Below are 18,991 nucleotides of genomic sequence, written 5' to 3'. Positions count from 1 at the left end.
ATAAGTAAGGCAGCATAAGCATAAGGCAGATGTTTTCTCTGCCGTTAGCTTCATTTCCTGGGCGGAGATCTTCTCGCTCTATTAGACTAACAGGAACAAGAGAAAAAGTAGAGGGGAGAGAGAGTGAGAGAGAGAGAGGGTTTACAAGTTATCTGAGCTGGGAGCTCCCACAAATCACTTTTTGAACAGCAAGCTCTGACAGGCAGAGGGTGAAAACAGAGCAGGGACAAAGACAAGGTGTGAGTATAGGAAGCTGTGTCAGAGGAGACTCTAAAGGAGAAGGTGTGAAGGAGCTGTAGAGGGCATAAACGAGGTGACACCAGTGGATGGATAGAGGAAAGACTGCGATCAAGTTCCTAACAGGGTTTTTCCTCCTCTGCTGCAGAGGTTTACTGCTGCTGTGACTGGATGGTGCTCTCTTGTGAAGAGAAGGTGTGTCTGATACCTAAATACTTACCTTAAGACTGTCATTCTACACATCTGATAGCAGGCCTGTTTGCATTTTATTTCTGACGTAGTGGACTTGCAGATGATTGCCCTGCGTTATCATGAGAGGAACACAGCAGATAGAGCGGCAGCTGCTCTGTCATTGACTTGGAGGCGTTGAAAGCTGGTTTGATGCAGCTGCGTACAGATCACATGCTAATATTTGTGAAAAGAGGTAGTCTGAGCTGAGCGCCATCCTTGTTTGTCACATGTTTTTCTTCTAGGGTATGAAGAAGTCTGGGAGTGTTTCAAAGTTCTACTTTAGGCTCAGTGTGCATTTCTATTTTAAAAATCATTTTTGAGGAAGCATATTTGACATTCGATCCATCTAAAATAGTAAGAACTGGACTGTGTGGAAAGTCTGTTTCAGATAAAACTAAAGGCAGTGACAGGTTAATAGCCTTCAGGCATAGAAAGTGAGTAAGTCAGTGTCTGCCAGTGCTCGTCATAATTTTTTCTTATTGGGCTGCAGCTCTTTTCACATTTGCTCCTTTTGCCTCTGGGGACATGTAATAAGAAACTGCTTAGTTAGCAATACAGCACAGAGCTGACATGTGGAGAGGTATAAACTTGCTCTAAGACAGGATTACGTTAAATATTGCAGGTGGAAGACTTGAAATTACAATTTGATCTTTGAGCACAGAGGCAAGACTGACGATCTGAGAGCTGTCAGATTATTTCTGCCTGTTGGGTGTTGGAGAAGTCATGCGAGTGTTTGGAGAGCTTCTTATGCTTGGATGAGCTTTATTTAGCTTTTGACAGCTCTGCTCTGGACTCACTTCATAGTGTAGACCTTCATTGGGTTACCTCTGTGGCCTAGTCAGAGGCTGGCTCAACCCTCGCCGTCTGCCTGCCCACTCTGATTCTCTCTATCTGCTTCTATGCAAACAAGACGAGTGTTAGGTGGTTTTCACAGCAGTAGGGACAGCTGTGGCACTCTCTGGACTCTCCACACTGCTATAATTGTTCTGTTGTGTGTAAACACCTTGCGTCAGTCACACCTCTCCTCAGAGTGATTCACTACTCCCAAAGCATCCTCGACTGGAGGCAGGCAGCGAAACAAAAAGGTGAGGCAGGATTTCCTAATAATCAAAGTGGAGAAGTGGTTGAGTTGTGACGCTGCTACAATGAAGCTGGGATTGTTGCTGCTGATGGCTGCGCACATGCTAGAGAACGTGCGCAGTATGTCCACATGTAAGACTTTAGACTTAGAGATAGTTAAGCAAAAGCGCATAGACGCTATTAGGACCCAGATCCTCTGCAAACTGCGTTTGCCTAAAGCTCCTGAGCCAGAAGAAGCTGGAGAGAAGGAGGATATCCCAGCCACTTTGCTGTCCCTCTACAACAGCACCAAGGACTTGCTTATAGAGCAACAGAAGGAAGTCATGGATTCCATCTCCCAAGAACAGGAAGAGGAGGAATACTTCGCCAAAGTGCTGAACAAGTTCAACATGACCAGTAAGTACAAGTTAACTCGAAGGAGCAAGGCATTAATCATGGCTCCTAGAGCAGCATTACCAATTTTCAAAAATGAGGGCAATTGCTGATGGCCTAAGGATGGCTGTAAGCATGCCAGATAATTGTATGGCTGTGATTTATGCTTCTACGTTCACTTGCAGGATGTTGCACAACACTCTGAACACAGAGCAGTATTTGGAGAACCAAAACTTTTCACTTAAAAAAATAAAATAAAAAAAATAATAAATAACGTGGAGCTGAAAAGCGCCAGCTGTCCAAAAAAGATGATTTGTTCACACTTCTGCTGTTTATGTCTGAAACATTTAGAAAAGTGTAAAGCAGCAGTTTTAAGAACTTACAGAGAAACTGAGGAAATACCTTTTGTCATATATTCAGTGATTTATCTTTAAAGTTGGATATTAGAATGATAGTCCAGCTATTTGCTAATTGATATGCTCTGTGACCAAACTAATTATTAGTGCCAGCTAACTGTGTTACTCTGCCTTTTGTAAAGTCAAATATTGTAGCAACTTGAGAAGGTTGTATAATCTTATAGTTCTTACAAAATATAAGCATTCACTTGGAAGTCAATTAAAAAACATGATATTTTTCACGAAGAAAAAATTAAATAAGTACGAAATTAAAAGAAAGGACTCCATACTGAATTTTGAGCTGGTCAGAGAAAATACTTTTTAAGTTGACATTAAAAAAACCTTTTTGACATTCTCTCCCACCTGAGATTTAAGTATAATTGTGTTTTGAAGCAGTAATAATGGTGTTATAAAGTTTTAAATCCACTGCTCCACATGGTGTAAGTTACTAAAATAGTTAGGACTCAAAGTGGACACAACTGGTTAAAGAAGCACTTAAAGCTGATACACAGAATGATAAAATACAGCTTTAACTAATCAAAAATGTTCCAAACTGCTCTATAAACTCTTTTACCATGTGCACATCTTTTGAACTGCTTTCAACATCCTTGGGCAGTTTTAATGAGATCAGAGATCACAGAAGTTACAAGTTGGCTGCAAACGATTTGATGCTCTGCCGTTCTCTTGATATCCAGCCCATTTTTTTTTTTTTTTTACTGCTTCGTTAACACAGCTTACTTGGCAAGGCTTCCTCTGGTGTTTGCGCAGCCACATGGTCTTCGGATATAATTGTGCAATGGCTCCCAAGCTATTATGATAAACATGATTTTTTAGCTTGGTTTCAATGCCCCATTGTTCTCTGCATGTCTGTACGTCTCACTTTATCAGGCAGGCATACACATCCCCCCTTGCCTTCATCCACCACATCAAAAGAAAGACTTGAAGTGGATGGACCATGTTCTGGAGTGTGGAGAGCAAAAAGCAGAACAAAGCTACTTTCAAAATAAAGGGAATAATATTGTTATGCTCAGGTGGCAGCCAAAGAAAAAGATAGCAGCCAGAAGAGAAGACTACATCCTTTACTCTGTCTTATTTTCTCTTTTGGATTTCACTGTTAGCGTCCCTCAGGGATTGGGAATTTCCTAAACGGTAACTTGAGAAATTGACTTCTCCCATGCTTATCATTTTACTTGCCCTCCATCGTATCTCTCCCTGAGCGATTTCCCTTCAATTCCCATATCTCTTTAACAACGATTAATCTTTTTCTGTCCCCTGGCCTCCAATTCCTCTCTCTCTCTCTGCTAGGCTTCCTGAGCTTATTATCAGTGTGTTTGCAGCATGTTTGTGACGAGGCAGCTTGGCAGGAAGGAAGGCAGGCTGATGGCCACTGAGATGCTGAGTGACTCAGGTCCGGTGCAACCGTTGCCCGCGGGGAGCATGTGTTTCCTAGCTCCTAGGAATGCCAGAGAACATCCCTCCTGTTTCTTAGCCGAGTTCATATCTAAAAACAGAAGCAGCCTTTCACACCTATTGAAAACCACATCTATGTTTACCCAAGTTTGCTTATAATCAGTTGTTAACGATGCCACGATAAATGGTTTCATGAAATAGAAAAATCTGCATGTAGGGCAGTAAGGGAAACTTTAACTTCTGCTTCTCTGTGGGAAGTCCAGTACTAAGAAATTTATTTTTACATACAGCATGCCGTTCTTTAAACAGTGATACTTTATACTCCTTTACCTTGTTGGCATTCTCTTTATTCTTATAAATAAGGTTCTTTCCAGTTTTCTACATTTCAAATATATACATATATACATTTACTGCTTTTTTATGGGGATCAACACACATATGGTTTGCTCAAATGCTGTGATCTCCTGTCTTTCCCTTATTTGAGTAAGGCTAGGAGAAGTAGGCCTGTTTTATGTCATTTTTACCACAGATACCGGAAGTTCTGAAACAAAAGTTGTAAGACACAAAAAGTAAAGTATAAATAAATAAAAACGTATTTTGTATCTTCTTTGGAAGAAAGGCAAAAGCTTCCTGAAATGAATAGAAGCGTGTAAAAGTTTTTTCTTTTCATTTAGCTAAGTGAGATTACACCTCTGCAACAGAGATGCAGTCTTTTACACGTCTTTAGCAGAGGTGGCAACAAATAGGGAAGGGCACCGCATGTGTTCATTACCAAATCTGTTGTCTTATTATTCCTTTCTGAAGAGTGACTCACACCTTCCCTGAAATCCAAAACAGCTCGCGGGGATGCATATTTGTGTGCAGAGCATTTTAAAACTTAGTAGTTTTAAGTCTACATTGTGGTAATTTCATCTTGGATTAGGCTAAATTCCTTCAGCCACATCCCTCCTTAGAAGACCCAAACTCACCTCTCCCATATTGTTAATACGCATGTAATTTAGCTCATTCGCAAACAGCGTGCGTTTTCCTCTCTGGGAAGCAACCACAAAGCCCTGTACAGTACATCCAGAAATAGTTTACTGGCCAAATTGTCATTTTACTATATAAAATATGATGAAGCATTAGAAATGGTGGGCCGTCAGTTAATCCGCGAAGCAAGACATCAGTAAAGTTGTGAGGCAAGCAGAGTATAAAGAAGACAGACATTTAGCCAGCTGCTGGAATCTGATTCCTCCCACTGGTAATTACAGAGCTGTCTCCCAACCTGTCACAACAGCTGTCCCTGGCTTACCTGCAGATAGGCCCTAGTTCAACACACAAATCCCCCCCCACACCCATATGTGGCAGGATGCTATTTCTGAAGGAGGGAGGATTCATTATTTCAGTCCAGGATGAAGCAGAAAATTGAAAGATAATGTGTAGAGTTTGTGATTTTTATTTTGCCCACAGGTTATTAATAGGCGTTAGGAGACGCTGCGACTGTGAGAGCATAGAAGCGAGGATAAAGTTCTGCTTGAAACATTGTCCTGCTGCCAATATGCTGCTAAGGGAAGTGACTTAATTTCCTGTATCGAAAGCACTTGGTTTAACTTTTAGCACACTTTCAACCTTAAACTGGATGGTTTAGCTTTACTCGTTTTGATGCTCTGTGTTTCCCTTCTCATTCTCTGAAGCGAACATTTGACTAGATTCTGGGTGGGACCTGCAGAATGTCAAAATCTCATTTCCCGTTGCACTCCACATCAACGCTTTTCAGTTTCAGTTTGGCCCCTTTACAACGGCTGAAACAACTCAGCTCTGATGGTGGTAAGGGATAGATGAGCGGCCGTGACGGGGGGAATCCTGGTACAGCCTGGTTCGAGCATGCAGAGCAAGTATGCAGGGCTTGGTTGGGTTCCTGTCAAAGTAATTCCCCGACCTTAGAGCAGAGAACTCCTGGCTTTGGCAGGCTCAGGCAGCGTAGAGGATTTGGTCCAGCGCCAGACATTGCATTGATATATGTACATCTCCTATTTCTTCACACTCCTTCTCACACCCTTTGCAAGCTATGAACAAGCTTTCTATGCATTCAACCTCTTCATGCACAATTTTACGACATTATTTCCTCTTTTCTAAGCAATAGTAAAATCTTGATTACATTTTTTCCTGTGCTTATCAGTGCATTCCTCTATCCTACTTTATCTAGAGTGAGAAGCTGGAAGATTTGTATTGGTAAATCTGTCAGTAGCTTGGCTCAGTAGCCTGACTGTGTTTGATCAAACTCTGCAGGGAGATTGTTCCCCATTTGTCATGTTATAGGAAGACTCAGAGATTACAGTTGCTGCAACACTTTGAGAAAACAAAACTCTCAGCTGTGGCAGCTGGGACAGATAAATGTTTGGCTTTAGTTAAGCTCGTTGGGTAATGCTGAAATCTGCAGAAGGCTATTGATGGCTGAAATATGAGGGGGATACATGAAGTAGAAAACAAGCTAAATCATTAGGATAAGCTGACTTTCAGAATTCAAATATTGGAACAAAGGTGTGTTCTTCGCTTAAACAAATTCAACTAAGCGTGCAGATACTGTTAATCAATTGCTTACTGTACTTCATTGCTCAAAAGAAACTAGATTCTCCAGATAATTTGTTACCAGCACTACAGGAAGAATATTTTATTTGATAAAGAACATGCTGTGCAAAATAATATTTGACTTAAAACTAGATGAACTGGCTGCCGATGCAATTCAGTTTATTTATATAGCAACAACACGTGCCAGCTCATGGCACTTTACTGAGACAATTTGATCGATTCATACAAGCAGATTAGGTCAAAGAAAAACTAGCTGACTGCATTGACTCATTTACTTTGCAGGATTCGCTCCTTGTTGATGAGCGTTTGGTGACCAATTTGCTTGCAGTGTGTCATTGACTTTAAGGCAAAACTTCACACTGAGCATGCATGCAGCGACAGTGGAGAGGAAAAACTCTCTTTTAACAGGAAGAAACCTCCAGCAGTAAAAGGCTCAGTTTGGGCGGCCTTCTGCTGAGGCCGACTTGGGGTTAAGGGAGATAAAAGCAGGTTTTTAAAAGGAACATAGAAGCACGGATCCATAAATGCTCCATGTTAGAAAAGGTGACAATAAACTGGTTCCATCTGTGGCTCCGTCTATGAGAGAATCATTTAAGCAGAGGAACTCTGAGCATGTTTTTATGTCAATAGTGATATAGTTAGTCTAATGAGAATAACTTATCAGAATAGTAAGGTATAACCTGGAAATAGCCTTCAAACTAATGTGAAAATTGTGTTTTATATAACAAATTCATTTGGATTATTACTGTTATTATTTTGTGGTGTTTTTTGCATAACTAGATACAGATGTTTTATAAAGTAGAGACCTAAGTTACTGCACATGCAGTAAGGAAAGATTTCATAAAATCATTAAAACACGTTTCTGATTAGCTGTGTCGTAAATAAGAAGCCTTTATTTTAACATTTTTTACCATCCTTTATTCCTTTACTATTTGAAGTAGCAGGAAAAATACATGTCCTCGTTCAGTCCTGCCTCTCACAGTACAAGCAGTTTTAAATGTATCCATTTATTACAGAATAGTGCCACTCTTGATAGTTGGCTCTTTTCTTATCACATGTAGTTTTTTTTTTGTTTTTTGTTTTTATAATCACTCCATATCTGCATCACCTAAATGGCGTTGTATTATCTTCTACTTTTCATTTTGCTTCATGGCTAAGAGAAATGGCGCCTGTGTGCCGTGTCCTATTTTGCCCAAGCGTAATATTGAATTAACGGTTACTGAATACATTTAATTTCAACTCGACCTAGAAAAGCTGATTAAATATACTCCCATTACATTTTCATAGTGATATTTTTTTTAAACATTGCAAAATTAGTTTTGATTCTTCAAAACTTTTCTGGGTGAGATAACGTATGAAATTAAAGCACCAATGGTAGATAGAAGAAGTTTAGGTGAGAGGATCCTTTATTTTAGCCTTTTCCTGACATAAGTGATTCTATTTCTACCATATTATTCTGATATTCTTTCTCCCTCAAGTTAATTATTTGCTAAGTATTTGTTTTTAATGTCATGTTAATCTCTCTTGGAAACAGAAACTAATTAATTGCTGATAAATTATAAAAAACTGAAAAAAGTTAAGTATAGATTAAAATGACATTGCTTGAATCTCTAAGTGATAGAAAATGGATGCAACATTTTATTTATTAATGTTGATTTGAACCCTTCGCTAAATAAATAGAGTAGAAAAAATACACAAAGTAAAGTTAGCCTTTTTTATTGTGAGATTGACCTATTATTTAAGTGTTAGAACTTTTTACATATCTTTATTTAAATAGTTCCATAGCCTGGTCCCCACCTGTGTCATATTAGTATATATATATATATAAAAAAATTTTGTGCTGATGGTTTTATATATATATATATATATATATATATATATATATATATATATATATATATATATATATATATATATATATATATATATATATATAAACCAACAGCACTAAATTTTTTGATACAACAAATAGTTTAGTTAAATAAGGTAATGCGTAAAGAATAATTGCTTCTCTGAATCTGAGGAATCCATCTGGTGTTTGATGAATGGGGATCGGCAGAAGCTTCATCCAGCTGCCGGCCATTTTCCAAACAGCAATGCTTCACAGATGGCTCTGTGTAATGAGCTTTCTGGCACATCAGATCGGAAAGATTACCCAAGCCAATATAAGCATGAGTACTAAAATGCTTATTTTGTTGTTGTTTTAATAGGGAGATTTAGGAAAAAGGAACTAATGTTGCAGGTGTAACAAGTATTGGTATCTTATTTCAAAGTTAACCAAAATGGAAATTATACTGAATATTTGTGATCAGTGTTTGCAATTCTGCTTTTTGCATCAGTTAGGGCGCCAACCTACCTACACCACAATTCATACATCCCTCCAAGATTTCTAGGTTTTAAAATCGACTTCTTCTCTTGTCTGCATTGTTTTATATCAAGACAAACAATTAATTGCATGTTTTTTTTTTTCTCTAATCACACAGACAACAACATCACAGAGAGGACCAAAACAATAGCCTTCAACGTTGCTGAAATACAAAACAGCGTGGGTGATTCCCAGCTGCTGACAAGAGCGGAGCTACGGATGCTCATCAAGACCACCTCAATAGATAAGGAAAAGCGCGTGGAGCTGTACTACAGTTCAGGGACCTCATTTCGCTACCACGCCTCTCGCTTCGTGACCAATTCACTGAAAGACAAGTGGCTTTCCTTTGATGTCACTGAACCCCTGCAGGGGTGGCTAAAAAACAAAGGTGAGACAATCCTTTCTAAATGTTTGGTTTGGTTCAGTCAATGTCTTCGTTTACGTCTTTCAATTCTACGACGAAGCATTAGGGCCAGGTTAGAGATTTTTACATTTTTTTTTATTTTGAGATTAAAGTCTTAACATTACGAGAATAAAGTCGGTATATTACGAGAATAAAGTCATAACATTACAAGAATAAAGTCGTAATATTAGGAAAATCGGGTCATCATACAATGACCCGTTTCAGAAAGTTTCGAGCTCAACCATCATATGACAGCTGACCAGCACCACCAAACAGCAACCTGACTCCACTTTAACAAACTGCCCAATTCGATGCTAGTGCTAAAAGATTTCCTTATTTGTCAACCACAGCATAAGTATAATATAATGCTCGACATTCCTCATTTTAGGGAAGACTTCTTCTTGTAAGAGTCATAAAATACAACTTGTTTCTCGTAATTTTAGGACCATACTCTCTTAATATTACCACTTTATTCTCATAATTTTTGTCTATTTCGTTGTGACTTTTTTCTTGTAAATTACAACTTTATTCTCCTTGTGTTAGGACTTTATTCTCATAATTTTATTACTTTATTCATGTAATGTTACAACTTTTTCTTGCACTGTTACGACTTTATTCTCATAATTTTAAAACTTTATTCTTTTAATTTTACGTCTCTATTCTCGTAATGTTACGACTTTATCCTCGAAATGCAAAAAAAAAAATCTCTATCCTGGCCCTAATTCTCTGTCCTACAATTAAGCTAAAACTTCCAACATTTTTGATTTCCAGAGAATGAGCAGAAGTTTGAGCTACGCGTTTTCTGTGAATGTGAGCAGCAGCTACCCAGTACGTTCGGCTTCACCATCTCGGGGATCGATAAGACACGAGGAGACACAGCAACGGTGGAATTGCTGACAGAGCAACCGCCCTACATCCTGACCATGTCCATCCCTAAGAATATGTCCACCCCGCATAAATCACGCAAAAAACGCTCCACCAGCGAACCAGAAACCTGCTCAGCGTAAGTAATACCAATGATTTCAAGAATGGCTTACTTACCTCAAAACCCGTTTGACTTCCTTTGGTGATATTAAACTCCTGCGAATCACTTCCAAACCTTGAAGAAAAGATGGTATTTTAACCATTGGCTTAGTGCTTAGGACTTTCAGGGTTTATTTTATGACCAAAAGATCATGTAGAGTAGGGAGTAAGATCATTTCTGGAAATGATGAGGAAGGAATAAGGAGAACAGCTAAATGTCTCCGCATGTTTAAAATAGACTAAAAGAAGATCAGGTGAGGTCAGAACTTTAGCCCAGACTGCTCAGCATTAATAACCCTGTGGTAGGGAGAGTGGACACATTAACATCCTGAGCCTGCAGATCTCCAAAAATCTCATTAGGTTGAAGAACCTCACTGGGGCAGCGAGGTAGGTCTAGTAAACACTGAGCATTGTGAGGAAAGGGTCATTGGGATTTCCCTATTCTCTCTCCCAACCGTCAAGTACCTCTCCTTTCCTTTTTAGTTGCACTTAATTGTCCATTTTACGAAACACATTACGGATACCCGTGATAAAAAAATGTTTTCAAACAATAGTTTTATTTTTTAGTACAAAATAAAGTATATAATAAGTCTTTTTAAGTACAACAGAGGTATTCTGACCTGCTCCCTTTTGCTCGAATGCTTCAGATCATGATCCTGCTCCATAACATCAGTGGCTTTAAACTTAAAGTTATACTGAAGGATATTCTTTTTTTTGTGGATCATCAAAATAAATGATCCTCCTAACTGTCAAGCATTCTGGTGATATATTTATGTAAAGCTCTACCCCTATTTTAACTTACCAGTTTTATGCTGAGAAATACCTGCCTGCTGAGAATTACCTCCCCTCTCGCACAATGATGAGAAATAAAAAAAAAAAATGAACTTTTAAACATATTCTTAATGTTTTTATATTTCTTATGCATAGATGCCCTAAAATTTAGAGTTCGAATGAATGTGGTTTTTACTTGTATCGAGACAATTTTTAGCTAATGTGCTATAGTCAGTGCTCTATTTATATACTCTCTGCTCAGTGGATGAACAACACCATTCTTTATAATTTCTGACAAAACATTAAACATATGTTTAAAGGTTCCCTTTTCGGTCATATTTCAATCCGTTTTCTCATCAATGTGCTAGAGTTTAGGGCAATGCACGCTCCCTTGACAGGGGAGCAAATTCTCGACAAGCAGGTATTTCTTGGCATTTATCTGTCAAACTCTCAATTTTAGAGCATCCATGCATAAGAAATATGAAAACATTCAGAATACGTTTAAAATTCCCCTTTTTGTTTATATTTCAATACGTTTTCTCATTAATGTGCAAAAGGGAGGGTATTTCTCGACATAACACCAGTGGAAAGGCGTACATAGTGGAAAAATTGCAAATCTTATTTTGGAAAGTAAGCTTGTATAAGGGATGCAAACAGCAACTTTTAAACAGAATGTGCACTAGGAGAAATGGGCTCGTGCACGCTCTCACACACGTTTAATAGGCATGCCTTTCTTTCTTAAAGTGGAGAGGGCGGGTCTTTTCAAAAAATTGCGAAAATCCTCCACTATACCTTTATGGTTACAAATGGATTATCAGACGTTTGCCTTCAGGATTTTCTGTTGTTTGACTTATTTATTTTTTTCGAAACTAGGTTATTTTTAAACAAGATATAAGAAGAGGCACACCTTCCAATAGATATTGTTACACATTGCCACTTTGTTCTTAAAACTCTCTCATAGTGTCATGGATGCTGTATAGCATGATTTATTTCTTTCCAAACCATGAACATTTAGATTTACTACACCATAAAATGGTAAAAGGCTCTGACTGTGGTTTGCTGGAGACCCAGAGCCTCAAAGAAATAAGCTGTGGCCCTTTACAGAGTGATATGTGTCAGAGATAACGCTTTTTAGCTGTTCTTGAGTTTCTTTAGATCAAAGAATATTGTCTCTCTTTGCTAGGTTTTTTTTTTTTTTTTTTTAGCCTGGTGTGTTGTTTTTAAAGTCATTTCTTGATTGTACTTGTCTCGCAGTAATGAGAGCTGGGTGTGGTTGGTGATACAGAACTGAACTTTCCAAAACAAGTGGATAATCATATTTAATTAAGACAGACTTAGCAAGGAGGGGCAATTGGAGCAAAAAAAAACTAAAACGTGTTTTTATAGATGGATAGATAAATAGAAAGAACCCTTCTTCTTCTTCTCTTCTCTAATTCAATTCTTATTCTCATGTAATAATTCAGGGAGTTGGTTTTGAATGTTTCAGACATGAGGAAAATGATGTGCAATGTTGTGCTGCTGCTACATGCAAATCAATACAAGCAGGTTTAATATTAACATATGAGCTATAAATAGATGCGTTTCTAAGCATTTGAATGCACCACTAAGCCCTTTATTGCAAGGCAGTAAATCATCAGTGAATAGAACAGGAAGTTGCCACATTTATTACATTTCGGGTTTGTTTCAGTTTAACTCTAAGTCAGTTAATACAGGATATTACTTATGCAGAGAAGTAAACAGGGTCTATTGAAGATCAAGGAATTTCATTTTGATTCAATGGAAGTTCAGTCGAATACTATGGATGCTGGGGTCACTGATCTTCAATAAATAAAGCTGAAAATGTTTATGCTTTATGTGTTGCCCTTTATTCTCCTTAGAGAATTAACTTCTGCTATTTTACCCAGACTGAAAAACCTCTTTGCCATCTTAATACTTTCTCATACATTTAATTTAAAACTGATTAACCTTCTCCCTTTTATTCATCCAATTTTAGCCAAACGGAGCACTGCTGCGTACGGAGCTTGTACATCGACTTCAGGAAGGATCTGGGCTGGAAGTGGATACACAAGCCCACAGGCTACATGGCTAACTACTGCTTGGGGTCATGCTCATACATTCGGGGCACTGAAAATAAATATTCTCAGGTATGATTTAAATACGTGGGTTTCTCTTCAAAAGAAACCTTGGGGGGTGAATTCTGTTTCAAATACTTTTAATATTTCTGAACAACTTGTACCTTTTAACAGATTGTTAGATATAGACATGTTTGGGAGAGCACTCGATTTTTGTTATTTTGTTTTTCAGTCTGGTGATAATGAACAATCTGAATGCAACTGTATTAGCTAATCCGCAGTGTATAGTTTACTACTAGGCCAAAAGCAAATAACATTAGCAGATGGCAATGGCTCATCTGGTGTTTTCTGGTTTATTATATTGACTTTGCTCCTACAAAGGACCACATTTAAGCTCATTTAATTCATATTTGAATGCATTTTATGAACTAACTGCCAAGAAATAAAAGATCTGACATTTGATTCAGTCAGTGAGGACTTAACAGCATATTTTTTTTCTCTTTAAATCTCTTGAGGTGAATTTCTTCTAATTTCAAAGTAAATTTATAAAAGGTAAAGCTGCTCGGCAATTTGTTGATTTATCTTCTAAGATGCTTAACTGCCCAAGGGTCCCTGAAAGAGTGCCCAAGTAGCTTTGACCGATGCCTTATTGGTCATGAAATCATCAACTGAGCTCTTTTGTTTTCTGTTTGTTTCCCCTCATGTTCCGCTTTGCAGATTTTGGCTCTGTATAAACATCACAATCCGGGAGCATCCGCCCAGCCGTGCTGCGTTCCCCAGACACTGGAGCCGCTGCCAATTCTCTACTACGTGGGAAGGCAACACAGGGTATCAATATCTCAGATATTTTTAGATGAAATGTTTACGGAACATTGCGATGTGATAGCAGCATGCACGCATATGATTTACGGTTGATTTCTACTTACAGGTGGACCAGCTGTCTAACATGATCGTTAAGTCCTGCAAGTGTAGCTAAAAATACATCGTGGCACACAACTCTGGGTCTTGTGGAAACCAGCAACAATGGAGGAAGTAGTTTTTTTTGTTTGTTTGTTTTATACCACAAAAAGGATAATCTGATTCTTTGAAGTGGATCTCCAGCTTTTTTTCTCCAAGATTTTCTTCAACCGCAGCGGATTCTCAAAAAACTGGACCTCTTTATATTAAAATGATCAATATTTTTATGTATTATTATTTCTATTGAGGAATAAACAAAAAGATCTGCCCTGGCAAAATTTTAATTTATTTGTTAAAAGAACAGATGTATTATAAAACTGTCTCAGCTGGAGATAGAGAAAGGATAAAAATGACTTCTTAGTCAAAGTTTGAACAAAAGCACACAAGGACCAAAATAACCTTGATGGAAGAAATTCTGTTTTCACAGATGGGATATTTCCATTTGTCACAGCAGCTCCCAAAAGAGGTAACGGCAAAAAAAGTGCCAAATCCCAGGTGGAAAACAGTGGTTGTTTGGGAATTTCCTGGAATATAATACTGCTGCCAGGGCTTCCGGCCTACATCATAAAAGACAGAAGAAAAAACCAAAGGGATAGTCCATCCTGAGAAAACTCCCCCCAGCCTGAAAGCCTGGACCCGTCTGACAACATTTCACAGAGGCTGTCGACCTGTCATGTCATTTTTTGTTTTTGAATACACACTCTTCCCACCAACTTTCTGTCTCGTCACATTGTTTATGGTAATAGCTGAAAGTCTTATCAGCTTCCTGGTCTGTTAAGGTGAGGGGTGTAAATCAGTGGATGTAATGACACCATGTGGCTGAACCCTTTACAGCTTTAGATGCAGAGGCTCAGGTTAGAGAAGCAGTGCCTGCTTTTTTTTTTGGTCCATTAAGATAAATTATTGCCTTTTTTCGTAGCTTTAAAAAGGAAGTTTTAATTTTTATCTGAAATATGTTTGTAGAGTTTTTAAAGAGTTTATTTCACCTTTGGTTTTAGCAAAAAAAAAAATGCTTTCATTGTTCTAACAATGAAAATATGATGATATTGTCTTTTAACATATGAAAATATGCTTGCAAATGAAAATAAGAAAAAAAATAAAGTTTTTAAATTATGACATCAGGGTAAAGGATTTTGTGTGCAAATAAAACCCTCGTCGTTTTCCAACAAAGTACTTTGTGAACACTTAAAGATTTATTCACACGCTTATTACACTTGTATAAAAATGCTTTAAGTTAGCTATAATTCTAGTACTCAGATCTTCAACTGTTTGTGATTATTGCTGTTAAAGCCTTGTTTGACACTATTTACAAAGTCTCCAGGTTTTCTTTGTGTTTACATTTGTAATGGTAGGACAGAGCATGCTCTTTTTGGTATTTCTTCTCCTGAAGCTTTGGACATTTGTTTCCTCCCCCTTTCAATGTGATAAACGGCATGTTGTTCTTGTTCTCGTTCAGTCTAGTGCCCAGTAAAGAGGTCAGAAATGCAGAAAGTCATAGGTTACTAAATAAAGTGTTCCAAGAAATGATCAAGTTAAAGTAGAGAGGCAGTGACCCTGGAAATTAATCCAAATCCCGGTGGTTCTAGATGAAAAAAAAAAAAAATGTTATACCCAAACAAGCCAAAACGCTGCTCAGCAATTATAAGACGAGTTTATATTCCTGCAGTACTGATAAAGATAATTTGATTGATTGTTGATCAGGATAAACACAATTTTCATTATGTCTTTTTTTATATTACCATACATAAAAACAGTAAAAGTCTCTTTTCTTGTTTTCATAAAAACTGACACTCCTTTATATGGAGGACTAGCAAGCGTCACTGAAAAAGAAATACAACCATATCATAGAATTTGAAATCCTATTTGAAAAGTACTTTTAAATGCACTTTTAAAATTAAATGATAAAAGAACCATTTTAAATTGTATTTATTAATCCATTAAAAAAAGGCACTGAATTTCCATATATTTCTAAATATAAAACCACAATACCTTTAACCCAAATCCTTTCCTATCCGAAACAGAAATTTTGATTTAATGTAACATATTTCAGGTTAAAATCGAAATACCTGGTTAAACACATATGTAGAAAAGATATCATAAATTATCAAATGTTTTCTATTAAAAACTATTATTTCTTTATGTGGTAATTATTTATAAATAAATTCTGATTAGTTGGGTTTTTCACATTTCTGTATTTGATTACACTGTTGTAATAAAAATGTATGTATTTTAAATGCAGGTATGTGCAGTCAGAGGTAGATGTGCAGGTTTGAGTAATAAACTGAAATTTTGGATCCGGCTAATTTTTTGGAATGATTCTTAATATTAAAAAAATCAGCAAAACTCTAATATACATGTAAAGAAAATAAGGAATGTATTAACAGGTAGTATTTTCTAAAAAAAAAAAAAAAAAAAAAAGCTCAATTTACAGTGATTCACAGTGTCAGTTTTCTTCAAACTAATATAAAACCAGGCTGCTGATACTCAATCTAATGTGTGACAACATCTTCCATCGGAAAACTTATGTGCACGCCTGCGACTCTTTGACTTTTTTCTGGGAAAACTGAAGTATTATTTTGGAAATATTAGATTTACTTAGGAAGAGTAAGTCACGTTGGACTAGATTGACTTAAGAAAAACAGCATAAAAGTCGCTGCGCATGCAGCTCAGTTCCTGGCACTGACCCTCCCTGAAGGGATTCATGCCATCCCAACATTTTTTACCATCCATGAATCTATTCCATCCCCACCCTGCCAGCCCTGTGCCTCCATAGGCAGGGGATTACTGTCAGCTCATGAAGCTGAATTGGGAAAGAAGCGAGCAGGTCCAGACCCGTTTGTAATTCCCAGACTTAAGGGCAGTGACTACATGGAAAATTAAACACTCGCACTGTACACATGAAAACATTGAACCCACTGACACACAGCCACAGCTCAACCAGTGTTAAAATGTGTTGTATTTCTGCAAGTGAATGGCAAGGAGGTCATGTATGTAACTGGGAAGGTAGCATTGATGCAAGATTTTTGTTATGGTTCATATTACCAGAAAATTAGGGCAATTTTCCTCCCACTGGATGCCTGTGTCAAAAATTTTCCTTGTGGGCAAGATAAATGAAGAAGGATGAAACATTCTTCTAACTCTACTGATGCATTGCCAAGTTCAGATTTGTTATCGATTTAAAAGCACAGTGTGTGCTACATCATCTTAATGAGCTGAATGTAATTGGTGAGATAAGGGGCTGTTTTTCCAAGAAGACAGTCATTAGCAAGCCCTTAAAAAAGGAAAACACAGGTTTTTGATAGAAGCTCCAATCATTACAGTTCTGAAAATGGATGCACAGCAATTTCTGTTTGCTCTAAGAAAAAAAGAGAGAACATAAACAACAAGAGGGTCGTAAATCTCTACGTTGTTCACCGTGTACTCCCTGAGGGAAGGTAAACTGAAGTTGGCTCGTCCCTCTGACCGGTGTTCGTCTCTCAGCAGCTGCTTCCTTCCAGACCCTGCAGCATTTCATTGGACTGGAGCGAATTGCTGAGTTGACATCTCCTGCCAGAGAGAAGCACGTCCCAGAATACGCATTCAGTTCAAAGAGGAATAAAAGAAAAACTTGCATACAAAGAGTTAAGACCAGAGGCCCACAGTGCTCCGAGGTCAAACAGGTGTTCTTTTACAACTAATTCAATCCACATGCCGACTTTATACTACCGCATGAGTTACCAGAAAATTATTCTGTTGTTGCTTTTCATCACTTTTGACACAACTGGACCTTTAATTGTAACCATTTGGGTGTGTTTCACGTAGCTTCACCTACAAAAACCGAAAGCTTCAGTAAATATATTGGCCCCTGAGGCATTTTTTGCTGCGTGGCTCTTTTACACGTTGTCTTTGAAACCTGATCATGTTACGTGTAAGCTGATTCGCTGCTCCGCAGGTTTGTCAAACGCTGTTTTGGGTTCTGTCTTAATACACCATGTGTGACATTTACAATTACACATCGACTGATCTTCTGCTTGAACCGGTGATCAAAACTGAAGCAGCGTATGGCGGTCTGGTATAATTCCTGACTGTTTAATAACAGACGCTGATGTCCTGCTGCTGCACGGCTTGATAAACGCACAGCTGCTCAAATCCATTGTTGTCCCAGGTGCACTGCACTCAAAAATACGCACAGATGTCAATAAACATACATTTGGCTCCCAGTAAGAGTCACTTTGGTGCACATGTTTAAAAGACTTCATATTTCTAAAACAGCCTACAGACAGGAGATGTCAGACCAAAAACATTCAGGTAAACTTTGAGCTTGTCTTTAAAGTAAAGCTGGATTACTGTGTTGCTTGCGTTCATTGTACCATGGCTGTTCACATTTTACCAAGATGAGCCACTGAAAATGAAACCAAAGGCATGTAATAAAAGGTTATGAGACAAGACCGCCATCCAATGTTTACAGTATCAGCCCGAATGTAAACTAGCAGGCAGCAAGGCATTATTTGTGCCATGTCATCAGGGTGTGGCATCACCTTAAGCTTGGACTCTGTTCAGTCATAGGCCTGTAGTTTCATCTTTGGTGATATGATGACCAAAGCAGTTCAGGAATCAAAATATACTGCATCTCAAAGTTGATCCAAAATGTATTCAATCAAAGAAAGGTGCAAGGCTACTGCAGAGCCTGAACCAAATGCTTTTCTGGTAACCTGAGCGATCATTTTGCATGTTTTCCCTTTGTAGAGGCACCATCAACAGCGGTGGGATACAAAGCGATGTGACAGGCAGGATTTTGACAATTACAGTGATGCCTGCGAAAGACGTGCAGTGATAGTCGCGAAAGGAAATTCCTAGACTTCCTAGTGACGGATTTTACAAATTGAAAACAAGACTTCTCACAAATTCTTTCAACAAATGCTGTCATCCCCTCTCTATTAAACAGAGGCCAAATTCTTGGAGAGAACAACTCAAATCTGAAGAGCAAAAGGGTTTAGGATCACTGCAGCCCCTCCAGACCTTTACAGAACCCCTTGCTTCTCTTATTAGACGTCTACCTGGAAAACTTAGCAGTTTAGGTGAAAGATAATGTCTTCATAGATTCTATTGGTGTTTAAATAAACATTAC

General features: G+C 38.0%; 1 protein-coding gene across 1 annotated transcript; it reads left to right on the top strand.

Annotated features, from left to right (window-relative positions):
- tgfb1a (transforming growth factor, beta 1a) lies at positions 1-15,529 on the top strand. Its single transcript, XM_038285938.1, has 6 exons — positions 1-1,944; positions 8,777-9,046; positions 9,833-10,064; positions 12,849-12,999; positions 13,645-13,755; positions 13,856-15,529. The coding sequence occupies exons 1-6, from the start codon at positions 1,614-1,616 to the stop codon at positions 13,901-13,903; spliced, it is 1,143 nt and encodes a 380-aa protein (XP_038141866.1). The 5' UTR covers positions 1-1,613; the 3' UTR covers positions 13,904-15,529.
- The last annotated feature ends 3,462 nt before the right edge of the window (positions 15,530-18,991 follow it).

Source organism: Cyprinodon tularosa, unplaced genomic scaffold (genome assembly GCF_016077235.1).
Source record: "Cyprinodon tularosa strain WSP-4 unplaced genomic scaffold, ASM1607723v1 ctg218, whole genome shotgun sequence".
Lineage (NCBI taxonomy): Eukaryota > Metazoa > Chordata > Actinopteri > Cyprinodontiformes > Cyprinodontidae > Cyprinodon > Cyprinodon tularosa.
The sequence above is the reverse complement of the archived record's forward strand: the minus strand, read 5'-3'. Positions and strand labels throughout refer to the sequence as shown.

Excerpts from the sequence above, each read along its gene's own strand:
- tgfb1a (XM_038285938.1), top strand. The coding sequence starts at position 1,614 with ATGAAGCTGGGATTGTTGCTGCTGATGGCTGCGCACATGCTAGAGAAC. Across the intron at positions 1,945-8,776 it reads GAACAAGTTCAACATGACCA|ACAACAACATCACAGAGAGG; the intron begins GTAAGTACAAGT and ends CTAATCACACAG. Across the intron at positions 9,047-9,832 it reads GGGGTGGCTAAAAAACAAAG|AGAATGAGCAGAAGTTTGAG; the intron begins GTGAGACAATCC and ends TTTGATTTCCAG.